Source organism: Chlamydotis macqueenii, chromosome 17 (genome assembly GCF_036417535.1).
Source record: "Chlamydotis macqueenii isolate bChlMac1 chromosome 17, bChlMac1.mat, whole genome shotgun sequence".
NCBI lineage: Eukaryota > Metazoa > Chordata > Aves > Otidiformes > Otididae > Chlamydotis > Chlamydotis macqueenii.
Window position 1 is genome coordinate 6,617,246 of NC_141572.1, and position 18,770 is coordinate 6,636,015.

General features: G+C 36.2%; 1 protein-coding gene across 8 annotated transcripts in view; it reads left to right on the plus strand.

Annotated features, from left to right (window-relative positions):
- SFSWAP (splicing factor SWAP) overlaps nucleotides 1-16,978 on the plus strand; it is a 49,574-nt gene extending 32,596 nt beyond the window's left edge. For 5 of the 8 annotated variants that reach the window (XM_086761164.1, XM_086761167.1, XM_086761169.1 and 2 more), the window contains exons 14-19: nucleotides 2,320-2,585; nucleotides 8,173-8,328; nucleotides 9,666-9,791; nucleotides 13,447-13,617; nucleotides 14,192-14,264; nucleotides 16,556-16,978. In XM_086761164.1, coding sequence (XP_086617290.1) covers nucleotides 2,320-2,585; nucleotides 8,173-8,328; nucleotides 9,666-9,791; nucleotides 13,447-13,617; nucleotides 14,192-14,264; nucleotides 16,556-16,621 — 858 coding nt within the window. In that variant the 3' untranslated portion in view covers nucleotides 16,622-16,978. The other 3 variants (XM_086761165.1, XM_086761166.1, XM_086761172.1) reach the window with 3 other exon arrangements.
- The last annotated feature ends 1,792 nt before the right edge of the window (nucleotides 16,979-18,770 follow it).

Sequence of the window (18,770 nt, forward strand, 5' to 3'; positions counted from 1 at the left end):
GTGGCCTGGCAACTTGCTGGCATTAAATCCTTTCACTGAGCTCTATGTTATTCTCTGATGGTGAATCAGGTCATTTTGCTGGTTATTTTTTTTTCTTGAAGGCAACTAGGTTGCCGCTGAGGAAATCAGCACATTTGTTCGTGCTGCTGCGACCTGACAACTATCGTCTCAGCTCCTGGTCGCAGTGGTGCATTGTTTAGGTTTTTGACAGGTAGGTGACTTCTCCCTGTATGTTAGCTGTTATCTTGCACTCCAGAACCTTCGTGTTCACCTGAGGGTAGCGAGAGTTACTTCTGTATGGCTTTCCAAACATGATTGATTAGTAACCTGAAGCAGTGGTGTCTGAATCTACAGCCAGCCTGCAGCCGTGCTTTTCGCAGATACCTGGACAGTGCTGTGGCTCTTTAGTGTAAGCATCTTGAGAGTCAAGGAGAGCCCACGGTTTCAGCATCGATGCTTTGGTTGGATACATAAGGATGCTTAGCACTATGGGGTTCTTCGTTCTGATCACTCTCTACATGTGAGCTAAAAGTAAATGTGTCATGTTAACTTCCTTTTTGGCAGTAGCATGATAGCTTGTGCTTTATGTGGCCAAGTGAACTCGAAACCATTGTTTTTCCTTCCCTCTCGTGTTTTCCTCTTAACTCTACTTTGCCTACAGCTATTTCGTTTCAAGCTATTAAAGGTGTCTACTTCAAGGCAAACTGGCCTATTATATATTCAGCTGTGTTCAAAGCAAAGACTAAAATACTCTATAAAGAGATGAATAACATTGTCAAGGAACAAAAGGCGGCTGCAGTGGTCTCTTAGGGAACTCTGAAGTTTGGAGATGAGGTATCTGCAATTATATGTGGATTGCGAAGTTAGTGAAATTGGAAATGGCCCTCTGGTAAACCAGTCACTCAAATGATCATGCTATAGAATGTTCATAATCCTTGAAGCAAACTACTTCAGTACTGCTTTATTGCCATTTTTGTAAATATTATGATAGCAGTTATCAATTAAAGCTCAGGAAAGTGTCATGGCTCTCTAACTTGAAGCAAAGCTATATTTCTGATTATTCAAATGTGGCCTTGACATATTCACAGTGTAAGAAGGGTAGAAAGAAAGGAAAATATCACCTGTTTCTAATTTGGTTATTTCAGGTTTTAATGTATTACTTTTTATTCTGATCACGGTAAGCATCCTTGTATCAAACAGTGAAAGTGTCAGACCAGGTGGAGCAGAAATTATGACAGAGGGAAACTGATTTCTCCAGTTGCCTTGAAATGGCAGCTGGGGGAATGACAGGCTTTGAAATGAGGAGCATATCTATAGTGTCTGACTTGAATTGTTCCAAACAAGGTATTGAGCAGAATTCTCTCAGGTACAAGCTGATAATTTGAAAATTTCCTGGAGTCTGGTGTGTTTTGCTTAACTGACTGCAGTCAGAATTACTGTGCGTGAATTGTGCATGGACCTGTTCTATCTTTGAGATTGATAACTTTTGTGATCTTCCCAACCCTTTACATCCAAAACATTTATTTTGCAAAATGCAGAAATAATTTGTATTGGCATTAATTCATTTTTCTGTTTTCCTTGAGGTTGTAATCTAAACAGCACACTTCAGGGGTGAAAGTGACACTGAAAGTTGATATTGAATGTCAGTAGTTACTGATTGTGTTTTCAAGTTTATCGCTTTTTAAATAAAAGGGACAAGTAAATGAGATGGTATCTAATAGTACTCATCTCTTTAGAACATGTTTCTTGTAAAAACTGAAGATGAAAACTTCAGAACTATGTCCTAGATAAGCTGACAGTCTTAGCATGCATATCCCAACTTGCATATGTGTCTTTGGGGAACTGTATAGGGCTCCATTAAATACTACTAGATGCATGTTTTTGAAGATGACAGCCTTACTTAGGCACACTTTACATAATACTGATGCAGCACTGTGAGGTTTTAAAGCATTCGTGGGAGGTTAAATTGTTACAAATTTAACAGCTACTTTCTTAGGATGGATGTATTTCTCACACACTTTCCTGAGTCAAAAAAATGCAGGGCTATTGTTAGATTTGTTTTCCTTGCTATTGTACTTGTTAGCCAGCATTTCTGAAAAAAACCTGTATTGTATATTGACAAGACTATTGAGCAGGATATCTTAAGTTTCTTTGCTAGAATGTGCATGTTTGTGGCATGCACAGGAGCAGATGTAGCCCTCTGTTTAGCATAAAGGACTAGAGATGCTTATGTGTTGTCCACACTTAGAGAACTTTCTCAAATTAAAAATTTGCGTGCAGCTTTGGAAACTGAACTCTGTTCTTTGTTTTTTATTTCAGAGTGTCAATATTACACCATGTCCTGTGACTGCAGTCAGAACTTTACCCACTTTAGAAGTTAAACAAGCAGAAAGGCCGTCAAGCAGAAGTAGAGATCCTCCTAGGGATGAAGAAAGAGAAAAGAAAAGAAAAAAACATAAGAAAAGGTCTCGGACAAGATCTCGATCACCATTCAAGTATCACTCATCATCTAAGTCCAGATCTAGATCACATTCAAAAGCAAAGCACTCACTTCCCACTGCCTATAGAACTGTCAGGCATTCAAGGTGGGTTTGGAAACCAAACGTATATTTTAGAGTTCTGTGGAGGCTAAGAGTTAAATCATTTTTGCACTTGTTCCATTATGTGAGCATCTTTGTACCCATTACAAAGGTTATAGTCACCTTGAAGACAGTAAATAAATATCATCAAGTGTGGAAGGTCTTTGAAAGTAGTTCTAATGAAATAATAAATCATTAATTTCTAATTACATAGTGTAAAATTTGTACTGGTAAATGCTTTTTCACCATGATTTGTGAAATACCTGGTGATAATGTCATTACAGCAGGAAGAGAACTTGCTAATAAGTCTGTGGCTGTTGCTAGAGTAAAGTAACCAGACAGTATTAAGATAGGAAAGAGAGAGAGACAACCAAGTGTTGAACAGCAAAGCTTAGAAGGAAAGCAAGCAGTCCTAGCATGTGAAAAAGTGTGATAGATGAATGGCAGGAAAGAGCTGATGAGGAAAGGAGACCATAGAAGAATGTAGCCCAGTGCAGTTAACTCTATATTTAATCATTAATGAGATTAAATTCACTATATTAATTATACAACTGTAAGATTATAAATACCGTGTTGTATTAATGCTGTTAATTACATCTAAGACATTTGGGTCTAGGCACCTTTGAAGTTTACTGTCTGTGAAATTTGTCATGTCTGAGTGCCCTGCCACACAGCAGCTATTTTGGTCAGTAGGAAGGGCTGTTTCTTGAGGCTGCATTCTCTGGGTCATGCTACAGAACAGTGCTTAAGTAACTTGTTGTTCAAACAGATTGTGCATATAAGTACTACCACAGCTAGGTATGTATGTGATGCATGCAAAATCATATGTTCCTTTATCTTTGTGGCCATGCTTATGACATGCTTCTTCCTGGAAAACAGCTTCTAGCCCTTTATGGCGGTGTGACAAAACTTCTCATCTTCTATTTTCCTTGTGCATTTCTCTGTTTATTTAACAAAGTGTCTAACTACACTAATATGATAAAATGTTAACAGTTACAACTTGCTATTTTATGCTAGATTTTTAAGATTAAACACAATACTTTACTGAAGACATCTCTGCTATTCAGACATGCAAGGAATTAAATTAACGTAACTTGGGCTGAAACGATCAGTCTGAGATGCTCCTTGTTTGACTTCCTTTTACAATAGGTGGTCATGATGCTCTATGTTATAAGGCACATTCCAAAATACTGTGTGCCATTCCTTTTCTGTGCTTACCAGCATGTAAAGGGAATGATGCTGAATTAAACTTTTCTTGTTTAAGAAGTTAATGCAAGTCGTCTCAGAGTTAAGGATACCTTGGGGAAAAGTCTCCTCAGGTGAATCACTCATCTTTTCAACTCCCTGTCAAGCCATATTTTCACTTGAATCTCCCATGCCACTTCATCCAAGCAGTGTTGCATATATATTTATCCAAGATTTTACTGATATATGGTAAAACCAAGGAGAAACATCATAGCAATACTAAAAAGAAATTAGATCATCTTCTGTGGTACCTTGAAAAGGACAAAGAAACATCTGAGAAGATCCTTACCAGAACTTTGGTATTAAAGTACCAAAGGATAAAGATAATCCTGCACGTTGCATAAGTTTGCATCGGACAGTAACTAGATTAATGGGAACTTGCAAACTCAGTTTGATGCATACTGAGATACGTCTTCAGTGACTTCAGGGAGATAAGAGACCTGGACCTTTCTAGAGGCTTGAATGCTTCCACCAACTGGTCTACGTTTGGTTCTGCGGGTGAAAAGACAACAGTCTACTGAAGTCTACCACATACACAGGGAATAGTCACATTATGTTTTGGTTGGGGTTTGGTTGGTTTTTTTGGGGGGTTTTTTTGGTTTTTTTTTTTTTTTTTTTTTTTTTTTGGTTGATTTACAGCTGTAGTGGATACCTTTCTCCTGCATCTGATACTTAACATAGTGACTGTATTGGTTTACTTCAGTGTGATCAGTATGCCTCAAGTGTCTCCTCCTCTGGAAGAGATATTGTTCTGCTTGGCCTCAGCTAGAGTACTGTGTCCAGTTTTGTGCATCCTTTAGAAGGAATTAGACCAGCTGGAGGAATTTTAGAGGGAATCATCAAAGATCTTCTGAATTTTTAAAAGAGAGAGAGAGAGAGAGAGAGTTGGAGTGACTGTGTGGAAAGACTGAAGGAAGATGAAATGATTCTTTGTGTGTGCCAAAAAAAGAGGGAATAGAACATTCTTCTACAGTCCTTCGGATTTGGACAAGTAGTGGATTTAAATTGATAACAGAGAAACTTTCCGTGATGTCTCATTGGTAAAGGTAGTTAAAACAGCTTGTGAACACTCCATTGTGGGAAATCTATGTTTCAAGAGTTACGGTTTGGAGAACATTGAATAGTTTTATTTCTTGAAGTCTCTTCTAGGTATAACTTTCTAATTAGGTCCATGTAGTCTCACATTGTGCAAGAAATGGTGATGATTGAAAGTTTGCTTTATTGAAGGTATTTGCTACGCTTTAACATACTCACTATTTCCAAAATTAAAATTGCTCCTGAAACCAGCAAATTTGTAGAGCAATCAAGAGTGGGAGGCTAATTTATAAACGTGTTAGATACTGAAGCGTTTTGTCTCTCAGATGTTTAGGCAAAAATAATGCCTTGTCTTAATTGCAAAAAAAAAAAAAAAAGGCAAATGTTGTTGCCTAGCTAGAAGATATAACTGGTTTTCTTTCTTTTTAAAATTTATTTGTATGTTTAGTGTTGATTCAGAAAAAATTATTTCAATTCAAATCATGGCATCTTTCATATCTCTTTGCTCTCCAGTTTTCCCACTGCTTCACCTAGAATAATATTTTTTTCCTAAATTCCCAAAACATCTAATATTACAGCTTACTGCTGAATAAATAGTGATGTAAAGAGTCATATCCTCCTGGAATAAAGTGTAAACTCTTTGTAGAGGTTAATGTGTTCATCTTGAACGAAGTGGATGGCACTTGAATATAGTCTTTAATGTCTGGACATCAATGTAAAATTATACTGGAACATCCCTGTTTTGGTTAACTGTGCTTTATTTGAATATCTCACTCTAATATTGTATGTTTGAGATTTTGTTGCCTTATTTTATTCTGTTCAAAATATATATTCTGACCTACAAATCTCAATATAAAGTTATTATTAGTGCTTTATTTTACCTCCAGCGTGGACTGAAAAAAGCTGGGATTTTCCCTTTCTGTAGTAATTTCTGCTTCAGTTCTTGTTAATCAAATAATTTAGAATAACAAACAAGATCTTTTTTTTAATAAAGTTTCATGACTTTCTCAGAGAGTAGCTTATTAAGTTTGAAGTATCTGCACAGTGAAAATAAATATTTTGGATTTGAAGTTATTTGAACTATTGTATTTAAATTAACTGTGACAGCCAAAAGAGGAGCTATGCTTATTTCATAATTTTTCATCAGACTATATTGCATTCAGATGATATTGAATTATAATCTCTAAATTGTAATAATCACCACTCAACACATGCCCTGTATTTGAGGAACAGTCTTAAAGCCTTCGATTTTGTGAGGTTTCTGTATAGACATTAGTTGAGCTGCTGTTTGAAAATACTTTGAGGAGTTACTATTTTTATGGTATAAGCCGTTTCAAAAAGTAAGATTAAAAACCACCTGTACCATGTAACTTACTGTGACAAGTTAATAGGGTATGAGATGTGGGAACTTAAGTTAAACATAGAAATTTGCAGTAAATTTCTTTGCTTTTTATTCAAGTAATGTTCCGTGTACTTTTCAGGCTCTTCCTTTTTGGCTTGTGCATCTTAAATTTATTTTTCAAAAATGCGTATTGTGCTTAGAAATCCTACAGGTGAACTTTGCAATGTACTTCTCCGTATATCATTTTATATCATTTGTTTATTGTTTATTTTTGCATCGTTAGAGGTCTAGAGGCTCTGCTTCCTTAAAAAATAGCCTTTGGTGGTAAGATGCAATTTTTGTACTGTTGCATTTTTTTATATTTTTCTAATGTATCTTCAGCAGTATTAAAGTAGAAAAAAATCTGTTTTAATAACATGAAGTTAATTCAAAGCATAGTTTGGGTATTTTTTTTTCTGGGTAGTACAACCAAACCTGTTTTAGAGGAACAAGTTCAAAGAAATTGTAGCTACGTAAGGAACCTAGATCTGTTGGGTTAACTGTAGCACACGGTGCGCTAACAGCAGTTCTCTGTATAAATGCATGTTATTTTCTGGAACAAAATTTCTGTACCAAAATTAGCCCTATAAAACTCCTGGTATTGCACAGTTTTAATTCTGGACCAGCATGACAGATTAAACAGAAGTCATGGAACAGTAAATCTTGTCCAGAAGTGCTGTAAGGTGTTGCAGCATGGATTGCTTTGGAGCTGTTAGTCCCAAAGGGATAATTAGTTATTACAAATAAGTGCTTAATGTCAAAGATGGGGCACATTTGTTAAATCCATCTTGGAAAACAAACAGCCTTTTGATCATCTGTAGTAAATGCTTCATCAGTTTCTTTTTTTTCTAATCAAAGTTCAGCGTCAATTGTACCTGGCAGTGGTGCTCTTGAAAGAGGTGTAGGTTGTCAGTTGTGGAGTTTGTGCTGTCCTAGTTAGGTTTCACAGCTGGTTGGCAGTAAGTGTAAATAATGATGATGTTCACCTGAATCTCTGTTTTCTACCAACATATCTTTGTAGTACATGATGTAAGCTAATGATATGTTTGTATGTGTGAGTGTGGATTGGATGTGTACGTGAGAGGAGAGGAAGGGAAGCAGAGGCATTCATTCTGTACCAAATTATTTCGTGATTTGGTTAGATGAAATTTGGATGCTCATTTTAAACTAGAGCAGAGATGGAAACTCTGAACTTCTCTTCACTATTGATAATTTTTCTCTATACTGTCTAGTAATAGGGTAGTACTAAACCACATAATTTATCCAGTTGATGAGTTACAAACAGTAATTAGTAGTGGCGTACTTTATTAACAGGTTATTTTTCAATAAGTTTGGATAGAGTCCAGCAGTGTATGTGTTTGTGTGAGACTTTTAGCCTCAATATTAGGAATTTAAGGGACTTGGAAGTAGCTGTTATTTGTAAAAAAGATTGTTTGGGTTGTTTTTTTTTTTTTTTTTTTTTTTTCTCCTTCTGAACTGATTTTCTTATTGCTGAGGCAGTGTCTGTTCACGTATCTTTAATTCCTATTTTGTAATGAGACACGCCAAGCTTTGTAACCCTTTGAACTATCAACAAGTATACTGACTTTAAAGGAATAGAGTGCCTTTTGAAATAACAGTCTAATTAAAGTAACAATTGATGTATTGCAGTAAAACTGTTAAGCGGGTTTTAATTGTTTGAAGCTAATGGCCAAAGTTCTTAACATTTGGTGTTTGGAAGAATGTTGTAGAACCACAAACGTCACTTCATAAAAATGAAGCTAATGCCTTTTTCTTTCTGATTGTTTGGACTTTTTTTAGGCTGGTCCATATAGGCATGTTTCACTTAAGGTTCAGCATTTGGTTAAGGGACTGAGCCTTTTCAGGATTCTAGTTAATACCAGAACTAGCACATTTTATTCTGAATGTGAAGTGTGTGCCTCCGTATCACAGACTCACAGCATCCACAGGGACACTGAGCATGGAGCCGAGTCTGAGCAGCTCATCAATGGCAGCAGCAACAGAACGGGAAAATTATCAGGCAACTTCGACAACGAAAAGATTTGACTGCCGGAGCTCTTTTGAGGGAAATCCTGGTAAAATGTCAAGGTGTCTGACTGACCCCAAACTTTATAATCTGTTGGGTTTTTTTTTCCTTTTTTAATCCTTCTGAACGGCCTGGTAAAGGTCAGATTTCTAAGTGATAAAGCAGTTAATTTGCCCCACTTAACTGCCATTGTGCTTACATTTTTTCAGTTTCAGTTGATCTCTTTTGTTGTAGGTGTAAGAGGAATGGCTCAGAGTGTGTGTGGGTGTGTATATTTATATTATATATATGGTGTGCAGAAGATCAATGATTTCACGAATGGCTTGTCTTTTACTCACTGCAAGTTAGATATTTTCAAGAACATGAATGTTTGGTCTGCATGGAATTACATACCTATCGTAAATAAATAAGAAAGGCTTTAAAATAAATAAGCAAATAGAAGGGAAATTATTAGAAGTATGTATTTTAGTGAGAAGAAAACTAACTGTTACTATTGGGGAATTTTGGGCGGATTTGGGGTTTGGTTTTTTTCTTTCTTTTTTTTCCAAGCTGGATCCCTGAATTGCCCCCTTCTCCATCTCCCCCCCCCTCCTCCCCTCCATCTCTCAGGACTTTTCTCATTCCATTTATTTTGTTATTAAGAAATACTTAGGTTTTACTTGCACATCCACTAAATTCCAAATCATAGAGAAAAAGAGTTATGCTCTTAAGTTGATCTCTGTTCTTAACTGAGCATGCCTTCTTTTTTTTCCCCTCTTGGTCTCTTTTTCTCTCTCACTTTTCTAGGAAAAATGCCTCAAGTCAAAGTGCAAGTGCCAAACAATGCCAGTCATGGGTTGTTGGTCACTTGCATAGGTGAAAATACTGGCTGTGCTAGGATTATTCTGCAGCATCAGGGACAAAATTTCCTGGACTTGTCAGTGTTGGAGATACATTGAAAACAAAAAACTTGTCTTTATCTCTGTGATGCAGCAGTTCTAAAAACATAGCACTAATTAGAGAAGGCAAGGTCAGGCCTGACAATGCCAGGCTTCAAGCCAAATTGGACTTCTGCATAGCAATGTTAGTAAACTCTGTTGCCACAAAAGGTGACTAGATTGAAGTAAAACTTTCCCACCTACTAATACAGAAATTGACATTAGCACACAATACCAAAAAAGAATTGGTTCCTCCCGCCCTGTTGGGAGTGAAAAGCAATGGACAACTACATCCTAAATGTCTTGGGTGGGTAAGAAATTTTGTTGCAGCTGACAAGTCTTGGAGACTAAATACCCCATGCTGGTATGAAATAGGCATTTGAAAGATGTTATATTTGTGTTTGGCAGCACAATTCCATTAAAATAAAAGTAATGAAATAAGTAACAAAAAGCAAACTTTTGGATGTTTTTTTCCTGCTCAGGTCACGATCAAGGTCGCCTAGGAGAAGGACTCACACACCAGAAAGACGGAGAGATGAAAGAAGTGTTCCGACGGCTTACCGCATTAGTAATAGTCCTGGAAATAGTAGAAAACGCCCACGTTCCAAGTAAGTACACCCAGTCCTGGACAAGGTTATGTCCTGGCATCCTAAGAGACTTTAAACATTGCTTGTTGTGTTCTATACTACCTAGGTAGAGCTTCAGTTTTTTTTTATGTTCTGGAGCTTTATTTTAATAGACAAATGCTTCTGTGGAGAAGAAAAAAAATAATAAAAGCCCTCGTCATTCTTCTTCTCCCATTCTTGCATATGTTTGAACAGTAAATATACAACCAAATCAGTGAATGTTAATGGGTTACTATCTGCTAGCTGTGAAAGTTCAGATTTTATTTGGACTTTCCTTCTTGTTGGGTCATTTTCTCACACTCTGCTTGTGCAAGCTATGTGACCTCTCCACAGAGGTCGTGTAGTGGTATTATGATTTTCCTGCTGGTATTGCTTGACATCTCATCATATCTGTGCAAATAAGGGGAAACTCCAGTTTAGCAAATATATGCAAATGGTGTGCTTTATATTTAGCAATTATTTTACTGGCAGAGTAGAATGTGAAATATTAATCAAGAGGTGCCTTTTTTGAGAGCACCTTGCACGTAATCTCTCTGGACCTGTTATAATCAGAATGACCTATCAACCATTGTTTCAGCTCACCAATTGCAGAAGAAAAACATCTGCAAAGTGTGTGCCCAGAAGGCTTTGATATGTTTTGTGTCTCTAATGTTTTGTGGCATATTGTGTCTTCAGCATACAAGGCAGTGAACGTTTTTTATGTCTGTATACGTACACTTAAAGTGTGCGCAACACGTTGAAGTTACTAAACTGAGCATACAGGATTTTTCTCCTCCTTGCTAAAGATTTATTGTTTAACCTGTTTCTCCATATCTCTTACGGAATGAGAAGCAGGGAGATCACTTTCAACTTTGATTATTAAAAAATTTCTGATGTTTCTTAAGATAACTTTCCATCTCTCTACAGCCTCTAATTAATTGATGTGCGGTATGTATAACTGGGAACTTCATCAGTGTACTTCATTTGGTTCAGTTTTTTCCATTTGTCGACTTGAGATAATAGAGGCTTCTATAAAATTTAGCATGCAAATTTGGTTAAGCAGAAAAGATACGGAAGCTAAAAGTGTGTTTACAGGAAGAAAAACACACAATAGTTTTTTCACAGCCCTGTGCTATTTTTAATGCGGTGTTGGTGCGTCTGCTGCTTGACCATACAGCATTTTAAGCTATAAATTATTTTTAGAGTCATGCCCCTCCAAGTGGTAAATTATGATGATAATTGTGATACAAACTAGATTCCTCTGTAAGGAATGTTCTTTATAGAGGTGGAAGCTTTAGTTAGGCCTCAAACAGGAAAACGGAACACTGCCCAACAAAACATGGCAGTGAGTGCAAAAAATGTAGACTGAAGAAAGAACATTGTAGTGAAACAGATGAGGATATTTTGCAGCTCTGATGCAGAAAGCCTCCTGTTTCAGCCCTGTTGGGACAGACATGTTAAATGTTCAAGTAGAAATACAGATACTGTGATGGACCAGTTTTCATCGTCAGTTCCCAAGTAGATTCTTTGCCATGGTGTAGTGAAAGCAAGGTTTGGGTTCAAGGTCTGTTAAAAACTAATGATTTCACTTGGGCTTTCTGTGAGTGACTAATATGTATTTTGCCCGATAGCTGAGAGCAGGTTTCAGTCTTACATGGCAGCAGTCAGCCAAATGTTTTTTATTAACCATAGTTACACTAAGAAGTAGGCAAGCTTTAGAATTCGGTACTGTCAGAGGACTGAAAATTAGAATTAATAAATACTGCAATGTTTTAAACTTGCTCAGGGCATTAATCTGGGATCAGTTGTGATGCTGAATAGCTATCATTGCTTGTGAATTTTTAGGTGTATTTCCAGAAGAACTAGGAAGCTGTGCTTTACTTTGTCTAGTTTGGGAATTACTGTCTCACTGCTTGTAGAATGAGGTGTACTTCAGAATAAATAAAACAGTTGTTTTTCTTCTGCTTATCCGATACCTCAGTTGCCATCATAGACAAAATGTAAATTAGTGTTTTAATCTGACTGCAGTGAATTACTTTCCACAGAGAATATGCATAGTTCTTTTATGCCATCTTTTGTACCTAGAAAAATATTTTAAGATAAGCCTAGTATTAGCAAATGGACTGTTCTAAAAATAGAAAATTGATAGACACAGTCATTCAGCTGTTACGGTGTTTGTTCATCATAGTCTGAGATGAAAAACACCAAAAACACTTACTGTAAAATACTCTTTTTGCATGATGAATGTTTGCTGAGATTTTCAAGAGTTAAGTGTGAAATATATTCACAGCTTGATTACATTATGATGTTTTAAGAAACTGAGCAATTATGGTACATAATTTGTACTGTAATTTGTACTACAAGCGAGTCAAGGAATAACCGAGGCCAGTAGAGCTGTGGGGTTTTTCTTCTGTCACTTAGTTATTATTTATGCAAGAATAGTGTAAGGGCGTTTTGCAGATTTAACTCTTGAATATATAAAAATCAGATATTTGTATGATAAATTCTAAGTGTCAGAGGCTTGCAGTATTTATGTGGGAATTTAATATGTTACAGTGTAGCTGCTTCCTTTAAATTAGCAAATTCCTAAGAAAATCAAAATAAAGGAACTAATAATGTATTACTTGAAAGATGGTTTAAAGTTTTACAGTGTTATAAGATATTCTGGAAGCTTCAACAACATTCTGAATAAATTTCTAGCAGTGCGTGCTAGAGAGAGATACCTACAATGAAGTATTCCCTAACTGTAATTAAGGCATTACTCTAGTGATTCTAATTACAGTAATACCAGTACTTGTATGTAAATCATACAGACATAAATGCATAACCATATATAAACATTTTGATAGTTCCGTCTCTAGTATATTACTAATCAAATTCTCTTTGAGCTTAATACTGCATATGAGGAGGCTACCTCTGTTTTCCCCTTCTGTCAATAATGAACCCATCAGGTACCCATACTGCTTTGTTCCAGCTTTCACAGTGACAAACATTTCTGTATCTAATTTCCAAGTCATAAACGATTTGCACTTAAAACGTGTTGCTAGGTCTAGGTTTCTTTGAGTGGCATACAAGAGCTTGTTTATAATTTTGAGCCTGCAGTTTGTTGCGTTGTAGACTGGATCACAAGGAAAGGAATAATTTATTTTTAAAAGTGAACAAACAAACTGTTAATTTGCCTTGTAGATCTTTTGCTTAGCTGTGATTCCATGGTTTGTTCATTTCTGAGCTAGGAAAACTGTAAGGGATGCAAACTCTTACATTTCTCATTATATTCGAAGTGTCTGATGTTGTTTGGGAAGGAACTTTCTTCTATCAAAGTTATTCTGCAAATCTCCAGTGAAAGACTTTTCATTGTTATCCTTCAGACTATCACATACTGGTCAGTAATTCCTGTGCACCCATGAAGCAGCATTCCAAATGACAACCTCCGGCACTAGTAGTTGCCTAATGTAATATGTTAAAAAGAGCTTCTGAAAAAGTATTTTGCGCAACTGTAGAAGTGCAGTATTGGAGTAAGACCTCAATGCTTGCTGAATGCATGAAAAGTATACTGGGGAAGAGGGCTACATAAGCTTGTAGGAGTGAAAAGCAACTTGAACTGAGCTAGTGTAATATTGCTTTAAATATCCTTCAATAAAGTATTTTCTTCTCGCAGAAGTCCCCATGAAAAGAAGAAGAAGAGGCGGTCTAGGTCACGTACCAAGTCCAAAGCTAGGTCTCCTTCACCATCCATGTCACCAGGCAAACCATCCACACACAAAAATTCTGTACATTCAAATAGTGTCTCTCCTGTGGAGAGCAGGGAATCCAGCCAGGAACGCTCCAGGTAATAGGCTCTTCTGCTGTAATACTGCTGATGTCTCTTGGCTGTGAGTGAGTCTTTTGACCTAACTTGTCTGGTGAGGAGCTCTGTGTGTGTGTAATGTGTGCATATTAAAAGTAGAAGACACTGGGAGGACAGCACTGTGTGCATCAGTCTAATGAGGACATTAGGTCTCTGTTGCCTGCTGGAGTAAACATCTCGACCATACTCTTACAGTTAAACTGGTGTCAAAAACCCTGCAACCTAATTCAAAGTCAGAAATTGGAAACTCTCACTGAATGGGATAACTCTGTGAATTTTAATAGAGCGTTTTGAATTGTAATATGTGTGCAAGATTTGTAATTAAATGATTCCTACAGGATATGGAATAGTCCTGTTACAACTTCCTAGGCTGTCGTTCAGATTTCTGTGTATCAGTTGTATGAGTGACTCTTCTGACTGTGACCTGTGGCTTCTAGTTGGATGAGAGAACTGTTGACTAACATATGAGAGACTTGTACAACAAAACCCAAACAGTCAGTGAAATGCATTTTTAAAATGTTAACTATACATTTTAATTCTAATTTTACTTTTTTAGGGGAGTTTCTCAGGAAAAAGATGGCCAAATCTCTTCAGCAATTGTGTCTTCAGTGCAGAGTAAAATCACTCAGGTACAAATAAACAAATTGAGAGTATGTTGCCTAATTAAGTATGTCCATCATATCGTTTTCTTCTCTTACTACCTTGTACAATTCTGAGCTTTGCATATGATGTAGAGACATGTTCATTGTAATTCTTAATCTGTTTGCTTAAGAGAAAAGCAATTTTGCTGCTTCTTTAGCTACTGTCCTTTCAAGTTTAACCAAGCCTCTGAAGACCAAGCTAAATTCATTTTGCTGCGGTATATCTACTGTTAAGCCATGAAAGTCCATGTTATGCTGCAATACCCCCATTACCGATAGCAGGTGTTACTGAGAGCCCATCTTACCACGTAGTGCTCTTCACAAGTTTTGTGGAAGGAAGAAGGAAGGAGAAATACCTTGGCAAAGGCTAAGTTTGTAGTGTTGGCGGTAGAGTGATAGCAATATCCTCCTGCAAACTGAAGCGTGTGTATCATCAACTCACTTATCTTACCCTTGTTGCTGTTTATGTCTCTGAGCTATTGTTACAATTTTGTTGGTATATTCAAGTTTGCTGTGAATCGTGGCATATCGGGGGTGTGCCTCTATGTGCTGTGCACTAATGTAAATGCATTCAGCTTCCCTAAAGCAGTTTTAAGATACGCAGCATCTGTCAAAATTATTCCATTCCTTTTTTAAAAGCTCTTGCATGGTATCACTCTTTAAAATTTTTAATTTCACTCTTCCTCTTGTAGTCTTCATGCATATTTAATCTTCTTTCAATTGAATATGCCAAGTTTAGAGGAGGACAGCTCTTAATTATGCTTTGGAAAATCTACTATATAAAATGAAAGTTGCTTTTTCTATTAACTTTTTTTTTTTTCAGTGGATAGATTATTCTTTCAATAAATTAATCTTGTTCAAAGATGTAGTTCCACTAGGGAAATAGTGGTAGTTGGGAATTAATACTAGTAGACTAGTACCTTGCATACCATATTTGATCCATTCTCGAAGAGAAACACAAAACAAGAATATTCAGGAAAATAGAAAATAGCAAGTATAGACAGCAGAGAAAGAAAATTAAGTACTAGTGCCATAGCACTTCTTAAGCTACCAAACAAATACATGGAAATGAGAAATGAGATACAAACTACATCATGGTCTTCAAAGTACCCTTTAAAAACATACACCCTTTAAAAACATACACCCTTCAGACAAAGGTAATTGGTTCATGCATTTCTTGCATTAAATATTGCTTGTGGCATAGCATTTGCTAGTTTAATATTAGTCTGCTTGCTCGAAGTGCAGCTGTAAGAGGAGGAAAGATTGCTCTATTAAAATGCAGTTCTTAGTTACTGTTTGAAAAAAGTAAAAAATAGGAATGGAATTTTTGTGAATCTGCAAGATATTTCCCAGTATAGGTTAGTGTAGCATCTTTTTATCTTTAAGGACCCAAAGAAATGTAATTTACCTAATTTATAAGATTATTTTGCTGCCAGTGTGCTGGCTGACCCTGACCAATTCAGTATCTTTTTCTCATTCATATCATTGCATCTGTAAAGTAAATAATGATGCTGAATTCCCCTACAAAGTGTTTTGAGAGCTTCAGATGAAAAAAGCTTTAAAAGGACTAAGGATTTTAATTCATTTATATTGCAATCGTGAAGGAATGTTTCAAGTAACTTCAATTCATTATTGATACACTTTGTTTTGTGATCATTCTTTGCAACCCAATTATTTGATGCTGTTTACAGGAAATTTAATTTCCTTTTGCAATGCTGTTCCCACTGGATACTCAGACAAGACTGATGTTTGGTTTCACAACAGTCTTCATGTTTCAGGCACTGTCATGTGTGAAAATACTGCTGCTATGTAAATGTTTGGTTCAGGTTTATAAAGCAAATAAAAAAAGCTTTCTGTTACAGAGTCATTGTTAGCACTGTCTTCCTACCAACTCTTTTTTTCTTTTTTTTCTTTTTTTTTTTTTTTTTCTTTTTTAAACCTTCAGTGGTTAGTAGTTGTGTGTTCATTACGCTTTTTGTGAAGATAACGGTCACAGTTTCTTTCCATTTCAGTTGTTGTGAATTCTGTTGTATAGAAACTGCTCTAAATAGTTATGCAGAGCACTTTGTAGCATTGTAGTAAAAACAAGCTTCAGTTGCTGTCATAGGAACTTTCTCCAAATTATTTCACTCATTTAGCTCAGGGACTGTTAATAGCTGATGATCATGAATCTCAGTATTCTCTGTGATGGACCCTTTCATGCCAGTTTCTGCAATCGCACACTTTGGCTGTGTTCAAAGCCCAGACGTGTCTGATCCTATTCCTTTTCTTTTCTGCAGGATCTTATGGCCAAAGTGAGAGCAATGCTTGCAGCTTCCAAAAACATACAAACTAGTGCCTCCTGAGACCTGCTGAACTGACCATCAAGAAATTGTGTGGAAAAAGAACAATATAAAAAAAAAAAAAACTGCCTCATCTCAAATGTACAGCTGAGCTTAGCTCACTTGGTTCACAACTCGTCTAATATTACCAGAACTCGAGGAGCTAAAACCTATATTTCTGTACAGAAGCGTCTCCTGGAAATTTCATTAAACTTTTTCAGCCGGAATATCTTTGGGAAGTTTTTGGTTTTTGTAAATTGATTTTTTTGACTAATTCTTCAGTAACATTTTATGATCAACAGTCTATGTGTATATTTGTAAATACCATGTTTCTGTGAAAGAAGTATTACACAATAATAAAGAAGGAAACATCTTTCATTAGCTAGTGTTTATGTGGAGTCCTTAATTGTTTGTGCTTGACTTTTGTTAAAAATAAATTGTCTTTTTCTTTAGTACTTCCTGCTTTTTAAAGTAACAGCTGTCTAGCCTGCTTGACAGCCTTAAGCTGAGAAATACTTTTTATCTTCCTTCCTGCACAGAACCATCTAAGAATGTTTGTTTGCTTGGATGCTAGTAGTGGACAGTTTTTGGACAAAGGACATAAATTTCTGTCCATCATTTAGAAAGATCTCTGAGCCTCCATTTGAGGAGCTGACCCTTTGAAGTCAATACCTGATGGTTCATAGCCCCTTTGTCTTAATGTGCCTTGTTCTCTCTAGTTAGCTACAGAAAAGAGAGTATATTTTTGTGTTGATTCAACAGGCATACTTTCAGAAATCCAGCATTCTTCTGACTTAACATCTTTCATATGGTCGAGAAAGATGCTTACTAACTTATGTTTTACTGACATATACCAGTTAACACTTGTCAGAAAGTTTGTGGCCACAGTGTAATTGCACATTTGTTTATTATGCATTTTGTTATACACTGAGACTATTTAATTTTTTAACTGAAATATTCTTAAAATGAGTACAAAATACATGTGTGAATTTTCTCACAAGCCTACTTTAACTATGAGGTTGTGTAATAGTTGGTGTTTTGAAAATAGGCCGTTACTGGGCACCATTCCATAAAGAGTGGAATCGGAGCTTTTAATGACCCCTCAAAAACTGTGATCTATAATCAAAAAGATTGTGGTTATAGTGACTCATGTCCTAATTTCCTCAAATTTTATAGAGAGTAGGTGGAAGCTGGAGATAGATTAGAGAAATCGATGTGGTGAAGTTTACGCTTACTCACAGACTAGTTCTTAAGTTAACTACATAGAACTACACAGATTAATAACTCCGGAATCTTTTTGTTCAAAGCAAGGCAAGGAGAAACAATGCATTGAATACAATTCAAGCTTTGAGTAACATGATGTCAGAATGGTCATTGGTATGCCACTTGCTGGTGCTCAGGTGGAATGAGAGAGCAGTATTTAAACCATTGGAAACAATAATCAATCAGGTTCCTTTTCAAAGTTTGGCCAGTAATAGTGAGCAGAATTTAAACTCCTACAAACTATGTACAATGTTGTGTCTGATGCAGACAAATGTCATGTGTTTCAGAAACAGGGCCATCTAAATGGTAATGTAGAATCATGTTATCCACAATTTACCTAATTATTTCAAAGTTATTTGTAATGTTTTGACTAGGACAAAAATAACTTTCAACCACTGTGAGAGAGACAACATTTTCTCTGTACGTGTTGATGTACTAGTACAGACAGATAAAAAAGGACATAAAGTAAATTTTGTAGGCAGCTGTTGTAGATTGTTGCACAGCGTTAAATTTACAACAGCTTTTATTTTTCCCCTCCTAAATGGAATTAAAAGTCTCACCATCGTTAAATAATTGGCAGCTTGGATGACAGTTGTTTGTCAGGTAATAAGCAAAAAGCCCAACTCTTTGATAAAATAATAGACTGGACAGCTTGTTTTGCTGCTGCTCTGCAGATTTATTCTCTTTGGGAAGGCTGTTGCTTTAATGATTTAAAATATTTTCTCTCCCTGTAAGCAAGTATTTTTCTTTCTTTCTTTTTTTTTTTTCCTTATTCCTTTTTGTGATACAAAGTGAGACGGAGTGTTTAGCTCCAGGAAAATTTAGATTAAACTGCATTTTTATACTCTCTTCATTGTTTACTGAGGTTTGTTTGCATTTAGCACTCTCATGGGTAGTTGTATTCTCCGGA